This window comes from Sander vitreus, chromosome 12, assembly GCF_031162955.1.
Source record: "Sander vitreus isolate 19-12246 chromosome 12, sanVit1, whole genome shotgun sequence".
Classification (NCBI taxonomy): domain Eukaryota; kingdom Metazoa; phylum Chordata; class Actinopteri; order Perciformes; family Percidae; genus Sander; species Sander vitreus.
In genome coordinates this window covers 16,235,888-16,252,418 of record NC_135866.1, presented here as the reverse complement: position 1 = coordinate 16,252,418, position 16,531 = coordinate 16,235,888, and the positions used below count along the sequence as shown (strand labels likewise).

The following is a 16,531-nucleotide window of genomic DNA, read 5'->3' as shown; positions in this document are numbered from 1 at the left end:
CCCGCGACTGACGGTTGCACACACACACACAAACACACACACAGACACACACACAAACAACACACACGGTGGATGCAGGAGAAAAAGGAGATGAGACGACACGATGACCTAAATTGAGGACAGCTACGCTCGTTATTGTAAGTTAATGATAAGTTAAAGTCAGTACTTTATCAAACCGTATGAATGTATGTCCCAGGCCAGCATAGGAAAATAACTAACAATATAAAAATCAACAAGCCACTGACAGATATGTTCAAATTTGATTGATTCAATAAATTATTATTTATTGTCTTAAATCCACCAGCCATTTTCATATTATACCAACATTTACAGCATCCTGAGCCTTTTTGGTAAGGTTACTAGGAAAACTCAGCCCAGAGTAGTTTTATTCTCCCCAAAACATGTTTCCTTTTCATTTTTAAAGAACTATACAAAAACTATTTTTTTTTTGGCAACTTTCACTGTCTCCCGCAACTTCATTGCAACAAACAGACAAAAACACGCAACTTTTACCACAATTCTTTTACAAAAGCTCCCACAAAATCAGGCATTTTGGGCCGCAACAATCTCATAAAAAGGCCGCGAAATCCTGGAGGGACTGATTAAGTAAGAGAAGCATGTGAATTCTGAATGAGCCTTTGAGGCTTACAATATTCCATTTATTCTTGGAACTAAAGTACAGCAAGAGTGCCAGAGTCCCAACTACAGCCCTGAATTATATAAGGTTTCTCTCAAATCCCAACAAATAATCATGTAAATATGTTAAAAATGGTGAGGTATGATAAGGTATCATACGTGTCATTTCTTTTCTCCCTTCACACTTGAAGGGATTGTCTCAGTCTTATCCACTCATCCTGATGCAGGTGAGTGCACAGAGGAGAGGGTGAGTGTCATCTGCAGCTGTCAGTCGGTCGGAGTGATGCCCCCTGATGCAGTCTGGCATATGTATATGACACTTAGTGACAGACTGGCTTAAGTTATGTGTGAACAGTGGACATTATCCTTAACAAGGGTATGTGTTTTTATTGGCTAGGTGTAATTCATTTGAGAATTTGATGCTGTATATTTGACAAATTATACATGAAGATTTTGGCTAATGACAGAAGCAAATGCTGGGAAGTTATTCTTTCCTTGTTTCCCCTCCTAGTTCCTGACCCAATCACGCCTTGCAAACACACACATGCTGAGAGAGACAAAGAAAGAGGGAGACAAAGAAAGTGAGAGAGGACTTTACAAAGTGGCCATTCCTGGATACTTTCCAAGGGTTTTGTCAGTCACTATGGAGATTTGGAAAATAGCCCCTGCAATTGAATTCCTCTGTTGTTACCATGGTCGAAAACTATCCAGTGTAAAAGCTCCATTCCCTGAAATGAACAGCCGTCGTCATTACTCATTTGCCCATTTTGCTGACCACTGACAGAAAAGCTTGTGCTTAAGTTCCAGTACAGTTGCTTCAGATAAAGAGATAAGAAAATTCCTCATAACTAGAGGTAGATTAAGATTCTTTACTTAATTAAAAGTACTAATGCAACAATTTAAATATACTCAATTACAAGTAAGTGATAAGTAGTCCTTAAAACTACAGAAGTATTATCAGCAAAATGTACTTTAAGTACCAAAAGTAAAAGTACTCGTTCTGTAGGAAAATGGCCTATGTGATATATATTATTATGTAGGACATTTACTGGTGTAGCTGGTCGAGGTGGGTCTAGTTTATATATATATATATATATATATATATATTAATAAAATATAATTTACTGTATTAGTCCAGTGGTTTCCAACCATTTGAGAAGTTAAGATGGCAAATGCCTCTTTGATTGAGCTGCTAATAATTTATAGACATGAAATGTAGGGGCCCACACTAGACATTGCTTTTTTGTGCAAGCCAAAATGGTTGTGAACTTCAGCTTTAATCTTAACTCAACAATTAAATCTTAATCCAGCTGTCAGATAAACTAGTGGAGTAGAAGAACATTGAAATACTACTTGAGTAAATATACTTAGTTATTTTATTTTCACCACTGAAATAACCCGACGACCATGCACAGACTTGACATAAGCACATTTGGGGGTTAGTGGGGGAGAGTAGCATGGATATACAGGCATACTTTGTTACATTTAGATTTACTTCCGTCTGATCTCCATACATTCACTGAGGCGCAACAGACACATTGTGCTGCAGCACTCCCTCCAGTAAATCTGCCATGTCACGCCCCACAAAGAAGCCAACCAATTTGTCTGACCAAAAAAACAAACGAGCAAAACCAAAAATGAACTTAATGTAAGATATGGACATGCTGTTGCAAACTGCACACTACAAACATGCATTTTTGCAACTTTATAAATAATATTCATTTCCAGTAAGGGTTCATCTCTGTAAACAGGGCAGCCCCTGAATCTGTCTCTGTCTGGGTTTCAACGCTGGAAAATAATGTTGGACGATTGCTATGGCTACTGGGCGCACGGGTCTGTGATTCACCATCATGGGAGATGAAACAAAGGATGCCTTTTTGCTGCCCAGTGCCTACGGTTTTGAAGCGATGACACCCAGAAACAAGATTTAACTTATCTGATGCCCTTTCCCATTACAGGCTGACTGACTCTGAATAATGTTGATTCTTATTTGATTCTTCTTCTAGTCCTGTTGTCCAGTGTTTTAATGAGCTCCCCTGCAGTGTTGTTGCTTTGGAGAGAAACGGGAACCTCAGCAACAAAAATAAAAGAACCAAACGATAAATTCCAAACATTGCCAAGAATGGTAGCTATTTGGCCTAAACTATGGCACTGGCAAACAACGGGCTACAAACAATAATTACGGCCTACTGTCTGCATTCTATCGCTGCAGTTAGGTGACAGATCAGCAATACACAATCCCTGCTCTGTCTGTGACAATCCCGGCCTCCTCTGTCTGTCTCTTTGGCCAACACTGGCAGGGCTGGCTTATAATGGGCCTGAGAGCAGGAATTTTTTACAGCCCCCCTGCCTCTAAGTGAGTGTTGATCATGTGAATTTCCATTGCCTGTTTTAGTAATGCGGTTCCACTGTTTACTCGCACTGGGGCCCTTGTGTGGGCCCTCACAGCCCGTCCTCACCCCAAAAACTACCATATGGGTCGATTATGCAAGCACCTCAAAATGACCGACAATAACGTTTCTTGTTAGGTGCACCCTCTCGTAGCTGTAGAAATGATCACAAGAGCAAACGAGGAAATGAGGTGACAAAGTATAAGAGAGCCAAATTTTGCATTAGGAGGGAGGTTGGGGTGGTTGGTTGGTTGGCCAAACAAACGCAGGACTTTAACTCAGGCGACCAGGGTTCATGTCACTCGTGAAACCAAAGGTCAACTTTCATTTTGAAATTAACCAAGTTTTACTGTCCTCATTTTAGTAGTTTTACGGGACTCATTTTCAGCCAATCCCTGATGTTTTACTAACCCTAATTAAGTATTTTTGTTGCCCAAACTAGCCTAGTTCCGTTTCACATTGAATGTGTTTAAAACTGCGCCCGTTACGTCAAATAGAAGGGTCACATGATAACGGTCACATGATTAAACCTCCAGCGTGCAACAGTAAATAAAATGGCTGTATGTGTCGTTTTGGTTGTCTTTGGAAATGGACCTATAATTTCGTTTAGGTTTGAGGATGTGTTGGCCCTCTAGCACCACTGGCATTGATGCATTTACATAGACAATACCTGTAAACAAACAATTCGGTACAGTTTCCCCTAAATTAAAAGATCTCCATACTACTTTCACCACAGCACTTAGCCTATTCCTGAGTCAAATGCTAAGATATACCTTTTATAATAATAATAACAATAATAATAATAATACATTTTATTTAATGGCACCTTTCGTGACACTCAAGGTCACCTTACATTACTTATAGTAATAAAAGCACTCAAAAACAATGAAGCATTAATAAAACATCAGCACAGTCAACATTAGATAGGACAAGGCTCAGAAATGAATTAAGATCAACAGAGAAAGAAAAACGTGAGATGATGTTAAGGCAGTTAGAGTGCATAGGTTGATTTTAAAAAGATGGGTCTTCAGAGCAGTTTTTAAATTGTGTAACGGAGTTCAGCACATGGATGTGAGTTGGTGCCTTGCAGTCCAATGCTAAGAAACAAAAATAACAACTTTCATTGGGATAAGACCATGTAGAAAATCAATCAATTCAAAGAACATACTATACATATACAGTACAACATATTTTGTGTTTTGTGTCACTGTATTAGTCCTTACATATGCTCATAATCTCCCTTTTAGAATATCCCCTGACCACAAGCTTTACTAGATTATTATTGTACAATAACTTCAACGCTGGTTCTAAGTGGCAAAGCCACTCCTGACAGTGTGACTTTATTGGATTTCTTAAGGTGATTGAGTAAAGAAGTATATTTACTTGTGTATGGTACCTAAGCACAATTTTGAGGTACTTCTACTTTGAGTATTTCTATTTACTTCTATTCCATTTTAAAGGGGATTTTTTTGTACTTACTCCATTATGCATTTATTTCACAGCTATAGTTACTTTAGATTTAGGAACCAAAACATGCGATCAGTTCATAAAATATGATGTAATAATGTAGATTATACCCTGGCAGGAAGGAACTATTATGTAGTTAGCTCCATCTGGACCAATTACAACATTGAAGTACAAGTGAATACATCGATAATAATCATCCAGTAATAAGATAACATAAAACTGACAGGAGCCATTTTGCATAATCACTACTTTAATTGTAATACATTATACATTTTGTTGCCACTACTTGTAATTAAAGTTGTTGTTTTTGAATGGAGGGCTTTTGACTGTAACGGAGTATTTTGTAGTGTGGTATTGCTTTTATTTCAGTAAGTTGTCTGAATACTTCTTCCACCACTGCATACAACAGGAGGGGAACAAACTAAGTGTAGATAGGGTCTGTCCGAGGTTTCTTCCTAAAAGAGAGGTTTTCCTTGCCACTGTCGCACTTAAGCATTCATGCATGCTCTTGGGGGAATCACTGGAATTGTTGGGTCCTTGTAAATTATAGAGTGTGGTCTAGACCTACTCTATCTGTAAAGTGTCCTGAGATAATTCCTGTTATGATTTGACACTGTAAATAAAATTTAATTGAATAGATATGTGGGTTACAAAAAATTATCTTTTTAATGATCTTGCAGATACTGTAAGTGAACGAAATAGTTTAGTACGATACAGACAATAAGGATACAACTTAAACTGTTAACTCCCTAATGTTGCTCAGACAAAGCCAGACTGTAGTTTGATGTTTTCCCAAGCCTATGATGCTTTACAAAGATCAGACCAGCTTACTGAGTAGCTGGGTTTGTCCCTGCACAGTCATAGCTTAGGGGCAACATGCCAACTTCAATCCGCTGCAGCCACCTGAGCCCTCGAGGCAAAAATGTGATCTCTGTGAAATAATCTCTGTGAAATAAATATTTGTGCGTTCAGGCTGCTATCTAGTCGACAAACATAACAAAACCTTTTTTTTTTGTGTGTGTGTGTGTGTTTTGTAAAGAGCACAGTACACCCAGTAGACGTGTGCATTGTGGCTGAGAGGTGTAGAGTGTCCCTGGCTCAGCTCTGCTGCTGCCCTGCATCTCCCTTCACAATCACTGAATCTCAGCTAGTCAGCAGCACTGCAGTACTGACAGCTCTCTATGCAGAGAAGGGAGAAAGAAAGGGAAACAGAAAGACAGACAGACAGGGAGCGAAAGAGTCTCCCCTGACATATTTGATACACTATGTTTATTATATGCTGCAGGTCAATCTGGGGGAAGGGTGATTACTAAGAACCTGCAAACATACAAAGCTGCGGCAAACCTGCTGGTATTTTATTACTTTGAATTTGCACCCCACCCCAACCTCTCTGTCTCTCTCTCTCTCTCTCTTTTTCCTCTCTGTAAGTGTGTGATCGTCAAAAAGAATCATGTAATATAGATTAGCAGCCCATATGTGTTTGCATGTTCCATCACTTGTATGATGTCCTCTAAACCTGATTTATTGAGGAGTCTTATAACACACTGCTTGATCAAATAGATTGCACAAACCCATGCAGTGTGAAAATACTCTAGAGGAAGAGACAAAAGGAGGAAGGAATTTATTAAATGGATGAATCAAATATCAGGAAGCAATTTGCTGCACTGCATTAACTCAAATCTGGATTGTGAGGATGAAATTTTCCTGACATGGACAGAGCCCTGGGAAAACCTTCTGTCCCAGAGTAACACATTTAAATGTCACCGTTTCATTTTTTTTTTCTCATCTTCTTTGTCCCCTTAAAACCAATATGACCCATATCCTACTGCTTCAGGGGTTTCTGGCAAAACATCCAAAATAAATCCTCACAAGAACAACTGTATCAATAGCCCAATCTGCATCTCCTGACACTCACGTGCTGTTGTTGAAACAAATGCAATTACCCAAATGTGACTTTTATTGTTGAACATCTTTGTGGTGACAGAACATGCCAGACCTCACATATCCTTAATTTATTGTGCGCAATAACCCTTTGGCCTCGTTATGGACCTGAAATACAACTTTCGTGTAGCCTACTCCGTTCTCTGATTGGATCGTCAAGGTGTCACTCAGGTCACAGTTGAGTTATTTGCATGAGGAGGAGACTATAAATAAGTAATGGGTTAGGAGACGCCTTCCCAGGCGCACTCCGTTGATGCAGTCGGGACACGAGCAACACTGAGCTACTGTCTGAAAAAAAAAATACCAGCAAGATGTCTTATAGAACAGCTCCACAGTCTTCTTACAAGAAGATGTTTGGCGCAGAGAGAGTCGCGACCAGGATCAGCTACTCCAGCCGCCAGTACTCCAGCCCGGTGCGCTCCTCCCGGGCATCCTACGGTCTCTCCTCCGCCCCCCCGACCATCTACGCAGCGAAGACCCGAAGGCTCCGGAGCAGCGCAGCCATGCCCCGGCTGCCCTCCGAGAACTTGGACTTCTCCTTGTCCGATGCCGTAAACAGCGAGTTCATGACGAACCGCACCAACGAGAAAGCTCAGATGCAGTCGCTCAACGACCGCTTCGCCAACTACATCGATAAGGTCCGCTTCTTGGAGCAGCAGAACAAAATTCTGCTGGCGGAGCTGGAGCAGCTGCGGGGCAAAGGCACGTCCCGGATCGGAAATCTGTACGAGGACGAGATGCGGGAGCTGAGGCGCCAGGTGGACCAGCTCAGCAACGAGAAGGCCCGGGTTGAAGTTCACCGGGATAACCTGGCCGACGACATAGACAGGCTGAGAGAGAAGTAGGAGGCGTGGCACGTCTGTTCTCCACTGTGTGATGTTTAAGAAACTCCATACGTATTTTGTTATGTTGTAGGCCTATAAATCAGATTCGTTATTATCAGTAGGCCTATGTGCATGCCCCATTTATTCATAACCTTGCTATATAGACTTAATTACAGGCTATAGCTATTTTAGTAACTAGTCAAATATATATACCAGCTCTGTGTCTGAGTGAAGTTTATCTCTCACTGAAATGTTTTCATGAAGAAGTGGAGGCAGAAAAGGCAAACAGAGCTGGGGAGGCAGAAAAAAGGGTGATGTCATACTTTTAAGGTGGAAGGGAATCAGAGTCCCATCAGCTATTAAAATAAAATGCCTGCTTTTTGTCTCTGCAGGTTGCAGGATGAGATATGCCAGCGGGAGGAGGCTGAGAGCAGCATGCACAGCTTCAGACAGGTACAGTACAATTCATGTTGTGAAATATAGATCACACACACACACACACACACACACACACACACACACACACACACACAAAGAGAGTAATAATAGGGAATGACCTTAGTTTTCAACAGCAGAAGATGCTGATGACTACTGAGCACTGCCCCACTTCTCCTGCTATTCTGCTTTTAAAAAAAAAACAAAAAAAAAATAAATTGACATCAAGTGATGTAAAACCTCAATTATCTCAATGAGGCTTACTTCTAACAGTTATGTGGTGTGAATGTCTATTTGGTCCCCTACCTGATCTCTATCTAATTATTGCTCATGAGCTGCAGAGACAGGAATGCACTCTTCTGATGGCACAACAGCAGATTCTAGTCATGATCCAAAATAACTGTAGAGCAGAACTGACCCTGTCCTGGTACAAAAGGCCAAGTTGTGACTGTTGAGTTAAATCAGGCCTGCAATGAGGAGATCTTTTTAAGTCTGACTGGTCACACTGAATGAGCTGGACAAAACAGTGTGGACCCAATGTGGTTATCAGAGCGAGAAGACAAGCCACCGTGTGATCCGGCTGTCTCATTCAGGGAGAGCATCAGCACATTAAAATCTCACTCGTTTGTCAGTGATTGTTCACTATCACTGGGTTTCATTGTGATTAATGAAGTAATGATGAGTCGTGGAAAAAGTTTCAAATGAGTGTCACGCTACAAAAAAACAACAAAAACGAGTTGCATTTGCATAGCTGCAGACATAAATAAGAGTAAACTTAAATTCTCCAGTGATTTTGTGCTTGCAGTATGTTATTAATACTTTGCACCATCACAACCTTGTCTATATGAATGGCAGGAAGGAAGTCCTCTGTGTCCTGCCATGGTGCCACTCAGTCAGGCGGACAGTCACTCTTCCAGCCCCGGGCCTGTTTGGGGAAACCCTGCTGAATAGCATACTTTGTCTGTGGCATTATAGCAAGAGCAAAGCTCCTTTATTTGCTGATACCTCAATAATCAGCCTGCCAACGCCCTGAGAAAACACAGCGGTGCGGTGCCACAGCGAGTGTGTACGTACGAGAGATAGAATTAAATTGAATATAGTAGGATGTTTTGAATACAATAGTGTTTTACATTATAGTGATTTTTCTTAATAAGAGAACATTTGCTTCATGCTTAATTCAGTGAAGTTATAAATGGTAAGATGCAATAATTATTGTAATAATTGTAATTGCTGTATCTTCAAGACAGACACACAGTAACAGAGCTTCCAGTGGAATGACTAAATGTCTACCAAAAGAACCAATAGAAACCTTCAAGTAAGGAATGCAGTTAGGTAAGAGTAAATGGGATTAAGGGCCTCTTGAATAATGCTTTGTGGCTCTGGGTGATCTACAGTGTGTCCTTTTATTAAATCAAATTCATTTATATAGGGATTGAAACAATCTCACTGAATTTCTTTTTAACCTCTTTCCCAGAAGGAAGGGTAGGCATCTAAGTTTTTCTAAACCTTACCAAGTAGTTTTTCTGCCTAAACCTAACCAACCTGCGTCCATTTCACATCTTTAACGGTGTGTTTAAAATGCTCCTGTGGGTTGTACTTCCTGCCACCGTTAGGGACACTAGTTAATGAAATGCTCCTATGGGTCCCATTAGATGGTAGGAAATTAGGAATAAACAACCTATATGGTCGTATAGTTTGGAGGACTTGGTGGCAGTGACATCTGTCATGTGCTTGCAGGTGATTTCTATTGGATGCATGTGTTTGTGACCTTTCCTTGCTACACAATGGGTCATTGTGTGTACGTGGCTGTTGTGTGAGTGTGTCTGTACAGCATGTTTGAGAGAGCATTTTCTTTCTATGTCAGCAAACACATAATGCATAATTCATGTAACCTTAACAAGTCACCTTGTTAAGAGTCAGTGTCACTACACAGGATGTGGACAATGCTGCCCTGGCTAGACTAGACCTAGAGCGGAAGGTTGAGTCACTCCAGGATGAAATCAACTTCCTAAAGAACTTGCATGATGAGGTAAGCTTAGTTTTTTTTTTTGGCAAAAGCTGACTGCAGAAACACTGTGCATGTACTGCCTAATAAATACTGGGCCAAATAATTTGAGGTATTTGTTAATCTGGTCAGAGTACCAAATCGATAGGGTTGAATACATCAGTGCAATTAAATACAGCTAGGAAAGTCATGGAAAAGTATATAAATGAACATTAAAATAAAAGTCTACATAGTCGCAATACTGTCCTCAATGTATGTCATCTGAGTAAGCAAAAAAGTATTTGTACATGCCAGTTCTATTGATTCTATTGCAGGAAATGCTGGAGCTGCAGACCCAGATCCAGCAGCAGCAGCATGTGCAGGTGGACATGGAGATGGTTAAACCTGACCTTACAGCTGCTCTGAGGGACGTCCGTCTGCAGTATGAGAGCCTGGCCTCCAAAAACATTCATGAGTCTGAGGAATGGTACAAATCCAAGGTAAAGATTTTCTACAAGAGAATGTGGTGTAATTTAAAAAATGTTCAAGAAATTCATATAATCCCACATTCTGCACTTTTTAGATCTATCAAATATAAGGCGGCAATTGATCACTGAAGTTGGTAATTGATCACATGACTACTTGTATTTGAAAACTATTACTCCTAGCGATAAACCCACCTGACTCTGCAGATCTCCTTAATTCTACGAAGCATTTTAGTGTCTTTCAGCTCTTTGTTTTGGTTTTCTGTCCCCCAACTTTACCGTTTTGGATCATTTTTCATGGCCCTCGTCAGCGTTGTTTTTGGCCGCAGTAGGCACTACCTGCCCAGCACCAGATGGCTGACAAAGTTAGCAACTAACTGGTGAACTCTTGAGGAGCATTTAGCAGCTAAGGAGACACATATCCCCCCCAGGACTTAGTAGAGATCAAAACAGAGCTAAAATAGAGTGAATATTGGACTTACATTCACCAGGTGGCCAGAAACACAACTCCAAATGAATGATAATGTTGCTCCTCATCTGCTTGATTTGTAAATAGGTGTTGACTGTTTACTAACAAGTTCACCATATCAACCTAAAAAGTTATAGTGTCACTGTTGTGTTCGCAGCGTGTTTCCACTCCCCCATGTGGTCCCAAAAATCAGCTGTTTTTAATTTCTTTCTTAAAAAAAGGCATTAAATCATCAGCCAACATACTGAAAAGCAATGCAGTAAAGTAGAACCTTCCTTTCTTTATGACCATTGAACATTGGATTGTCATGACCAGTGTCACCTCAAAACTGCTTCAACCACCAAGCTAGTGTCTGCAAGCCTCTTGTGGCCACATCTTTCATCACATGCTTCACGCTATCTGCCATAGTCACTCTCCCTCAACCTCTGACTCATCATTTATTGACCAGTTGACTCTGCTCTACCCTGTGCTCTGTGTTTGTCACTGGAATCACCAGTTTGCTGACCTCACCGAAGCGGCAGCGAGGAATAATGATGCCTTGCGACTGGCCAAGCAAGAGGCCAATGACTATAGGCGCCAAGTTCAGTCACTTACTTGTGAGGTGGATGCCCTTAAAGGAACTGTGAGTATGCAACATTATGCTTACACTGTACTGCACAAGATAATAATGCAAAACCCCACATTTTTCAATCCTTTTGTAGCTGGAATCAAACAAATGGAGCACAAAAAGTTCAGAAACAGCTGCATACTTAAATAATGACACAGCAAATGGATACACATCCAGGTCACAAAAGCAAAAAAAAAAAAAATCACCCTTCTATTTTATTATTATTTTATTTGAAGTTATTTCCACTGCCTAAGTGTCATTTTGATCCCACTTGGTTGCTGTCCCAGAACGAATCCTTGGACCGCCAGATGAGAGAGATTGAGGAGAACTTCTCACTGGAGACGAGCGGTTACCAGGACACCATCGGCCGCCTGGAGGAGGACATTCACAACATGAAAGACGAGATGGCCCGTCACCTCCGGGAGTACCAGGACCTCCTAAATGTCAAGATGGCCCTGGACATAGAGATTGCCACCTACAGGAAGCTGCTGGAAGGAGAGGAGAACAGGTGAAGGATGAAGATCTTCAAAATGTCTAACTGACAGAGATGCTTATTATTCATGACATAAAACAAGGACACAAATGTTGATTTGTGGACTGTATTTCTCTATTTTCAGAATCTCCACCCCACTGCCAAACTTCTCATCTCTAAACCTGAGAGGTCAGTCTGCATGTTGATTTCACAGCAGGAGTGTTAGAATTGGTTATTCTATGGCCAGATAATAAAACAACACACCTCTGTTTTTTTTGTTTTTTTAGAAACAATGACTGAATTCAAACCCCATTCTGAAGCTACAACAACTAAGAAGGTTCTCATCAAGACAATTGAGACCAGGGATGGTCAGGTAGAATCCACTTCAAGTGATTTTCAATCAATTAAGTAGTTTTCTGAGGATAATTTAAGCTCAGACAACCTTGCTAACCTTTGCTTTGTCCTCTACATCCTGGTTCAGGTGATCAACGAGTCAACCCAGAACCACGATGACATGGAGTAATAATGTGTTTGCCAAACAGTCAACAAAAGCAATAATAAGAAACACATTTCACTGGGGCTACAAGCAAGCAAACAAACAACACAAAAAGCAAACAGCTTTGAAAAGTGCCTTTTGTATGTGTTGAACAAGTAAGCCTATTGGTTGACACAGACTGTATTTTGCTTCCTCCTCTGCTGAAAGTATTCTCTTTTGTCACCTTTGTTTAGACACAATAATGAAATCAGCACAACATAGAAATCCTTATTGAGGTCTACAGAAATCTTTCTTTGTAACCAAAGTAGTATTTTTTTGATCAATACAGCATGCACACTCCAGGAAATCTGTATGCTAAATATGTCACAATTGCCTGTATGCAGCAATAAACCAGTAGGACTGTAGCTCAATACTGTGCGCACAAGGTGTAATACTTTGCTGGTATTTGGTATTTGATGGTATTGCTGGTATTATTTTTTCAATGGTGATGAAGTAGAAGTAGTAAAACAATTCCTCATATGAATAAAAGGGGAAATTGTCATATTTTAAGTAACAACAACATCCACATTTGCGAGTAACTAAAGTGTGCAACCAGTCTTAAAAAACTTACATTATTCTTAATGAGGTAAAAATTGTACACGCATCAGCTGTTATAAGAAGCAAAACTGATTTGGAGACAAAATTGTCCAGATGTATTATCATAATCATCATGATTTTTATGTTTTTGAAAGCAGATATAAGACATTAAAGACCAGAATAAACATTTATAGAATACACAGAATAAACATACTTTCTTATTCAGGAGCTTCAGCAGGGACCTCTGGTTGATGTCTCCTGGTTCACCATGTCCCGGTGCCTGTAACCTAAAGGCATTTAGAGAAACAAAGTATTAGAAATACCACACCATAGAATACAATGCTAACTGTGGTCTTACAAGTGAAATTACCAGGGTTTAATCAACATCTCTCAACAAAAACTAAACATTACAGGCTTCACAAAGCTATTTTTTGCAGGGCTGTTGTATTGGACAACATTAGGTTGTTCATGTGGACCTAATGAACTGTTCACTCAGTGTGCAGTGTCACACTTTTGGTGTTCATAGTTTATACAGTCAGGTCCATAAATATTGGGACATCGACACAATTCTAATCTTTTTGGCTCTATACACCACCACAATGGAGTTGAAATGAAACGAACAAGATGTGCTTTAACTGCAGACTTTCAGCTTTAATTTGAGGGTATTTACATCCAAATCAGGTGAACAGTGTAGGAATTACAACAGTTTGTATATGTGCCTCCCACTTTTTAAGGGACCAAAAGTAATGGGACAGATTAACAATCATAAATCAAACTTTCACTTTTTAATACTTGGTTGCAAATCCTTTGCAATCAATTACAGCCTGAAGTCTGGAAGGCATAGACATCACCAGACGCTGGGTTTCATCCCTGGTGATGCTCTGCAACTGTCTTCAGTTCCTGCTTGTTCTTGGGGCATTTTCCCTTCAGTTTTGTCTTCAGCAAGTGAAATGCATGCTCAATCGATTCAGGTCAGGTGATTGACTTGGCCATTGCATAACATTCCACTTCTTTCCCTTAAAAAACTCTTTGGTTGCTTTCGCAGTATGCTTCGGGTCATTGTGCATCTGCACTGTGAAGCGCCGTCCAATGAGTTCTGAAGCATTTGGCTGAATATGAGCAGATAATATTGCCCGAAACACTTCAGAATTCATCCTGCTGCTTTTGTCAGCAGTCACATCATCAATAAATACAAGAGAAGCAGTTCCATTGGCAGCCGTACATGCCCACGCCATGACACTACCACCACCATACTTCACTGATGAGGTGGTATGCTTTGGATCATGAGCAGTTCCTTTCCTTCTCCATACTCTTCTCTTCCCATCACTCTGGTACAAGTTGATCTTTGTCTCATCTGTCCATAGGATGTTGTTCCAGAAATGTGAAGGCTTTTTTAGATGTTGTTTGGCAAACTCTAATCTGGCCTTCCTGTTTTTGAGGCTCACCAATGGTTTACATCTTGTAGTGAACCCTCTGTATTCACTCTGGTGAAGTCTTCTCTTGATTGTTGACTTTGACACACATACACCTACCTCCTGGAGAGTGTTCTTGATCTGGCCAACTGTTGTGAAGGGTGTTTTCTTCACCAGGGAAAGTCTTCGGTCATCCACCACAGTTGTTTTCCGTGGTCTTCCGGGTCTTTTGGTGTTGCTGAGCTCACCGGTGCGTTCTTTCTTTTTAAGAATGTTCCAAACAGTTGATTTGGCCACACCTAATGTTTTTGCTATCTCTCTGATGGGTTTGTTTAGATTTTCCAGCCTAATGATGGCTTGCTTCACTGATAGTGACAGCTCTTTGGATCTGATATTGAGAGTTGACAGCAACAGATTCCAAATGCAAATAGCACACTTTAAATGAACTCTGGACCTTTTATCTGCTCCTTGTAAATGGGATAATGAGGGAATAACACACACCTGGCCATGGAACAGCTGAGCAGCCAATTGTCCCATTACTTTTGGTCCCTTAAAAAGTGGGAGGCACATATACAAACTGTTGTAATTCCTACACTGTTCACCTGATTTGGATGTAAATACCCTCAAATTAAAGCTGAAAGTCTGCAGTTAAAACACATCTTGTTCGTTTCATTTCAACTCCATTGTGGTGGTGTATAGAGCCAAAAAGATTAGAATTGTGTCGATGTCCCAATATTTATGGACCTGACTGTAGATAGCTTTGTCTTGGTGGATCCATCATGTCCCAGGTACATTACCAGCTGAATAGCAGTAGGGACTGTCTTACTGAAAGGAGGAGTTGGGTATTACAGTAGTAGACAGAAGTAACAGTAGTGTAATTAAGAACAAATTTAATTAAGGCATAGTTACAACTGCTAAATGTACCTCGAGGCGAGATCATTTTGTCAACTGTGGTTTTAAGAGTGAACTTTGAAACTCAACTTTTAGGCCAACACGGACGACTATGCGTTCATAAAAAAAGGACATTTGAAAATCTACAATTCCATGACACCCGTGCAAACTCCATTGAATGATGCTGCTCCGGGACGGCTACTAAATTGACCTTGAGGTAAGATTGTGCATCAATTGTAAAAGGCTTAAAAAATTATCTGTCACAGGTCATTTGTTCAAAATGCTTTCAGAATATATGAGCACTGGCATTGCATACTAAGATAGAATGTGCTGTGTTATGATGTTACTAAGTACATTTAATAAAGTACTGTACTTAAGCACAATTTGAAATAGTTTACATGAGCATTTTTGCTTCTTTATACTTCTACTCCACTTCAAAAGTAGAATATTGCACTCTGGAGTACAATATCCTACTTTTTACTCCCACTACATTTATCTGACAGCCATAGTTAGTTTTCAGATTGCATTTCACATAAAACATGATTCGTTCATAAATAATGATGCAATACTTCATTTAACTACCCAACATATAGGATATATATAGGATACAGTTGTTAAAATTAGCTCCACTTCAACCAGCTTACATTACTTCGCACACATGTATCAAATACATTACAATAACACAACAATAAGCCATTCTGCGGCATACTGAGTACTTTTAGTTTTGATGCTTGTGCATTTTGCAGATAATATCCTACTGATATGCTTTTATTCAAATAAGATTTTTAATGCAGGCCTCTGAGTTATTTTACATTGTTGCATTGCTACAGTTTGACAAAATACCATTTTATCATTACAAAGGTATGGTCCTTTAGTCACAGGTCACTTGTTCAAAATAATATCATGATAACTGGTGCTGCCCAATGATAAGATCTAATGTTAATGTGTGTAATAAGATACTTTACTTGACTGCCATCTGTCGGTGATTAATGTCTATTGAACTACCTTCAGTGGTGGGTCATTCACAGCAGGCTACGTTTTGTCAGAAGTAGCAAGATGCTTGATGAAATCACATTTATCCCAGATACGTGATTTTAACAAAGGAAATTCTATCGGTATTCTTATGATTATCATAAACAATATTAGGCCTCTTTAAATCAGTGCATGTGTCTTTCTGCCTATTTTAATAATCCGGGATACTTGGCAGTTAATTAATGTCACTAGTTTTCGCCGGTCTGCCCCGAGAGACCCGCGTGTCTCTAGGCCAGAGCAACTTACTTATGTGACGTGTCTGTCGGAGGATATACAAACCGAGGGAGACATGCCGACATTCTCCGGTTAAACTCTGTTTTTCAGTTCTTTAATCAATTTGATATCTTTCTGTCGGTGAATTTATCTAAAAATGACAAGCTAACGGGTTGTGAATGACAGACGTGGGGTTTGTTC

The 16,531-nt window shown here is 40.1% G+C and overlaps 1 protein-coding gene across 1 annotated transcript; it reads left to right on the top strand.

Moving 5' to 3' along the window:
• Nucleotides 1-6,627: 6,627 nt before the first annotated feature.
• LOC144527165 (vimentin-like) lies at nucleotides 6,628-12,668 on the top strand. The gene is made up of 9 exons (XM_078265076.1): nucleotides 6,628-7,275; nucleotides 7,651-7,711; nucleotides 9,627-9,722; nucleotides 10,013-10,177; nucleotides 11,128-11,253; nucleotides 11,526-11,746; nucleotides 11,856-11,899; nucleotides 11,998-12,083; nucleotides 12,192-12,668. Exons 1-9 carry the CDS (start codon nucleotides 6,746-6,748, stop codon nucleotides 12,231-12,233), a joined length of 1,371 nt encoding a protein of 456 aa, XP_078121202.1. The 5' UTR covers nucleotides 6,628-6,745; the 3' UTR covers nucleotides 12,234-12,668.
• The last annotated feature ends 3,863 nt before the right edge of the window (nucleotides 12,669-16,531 follow it).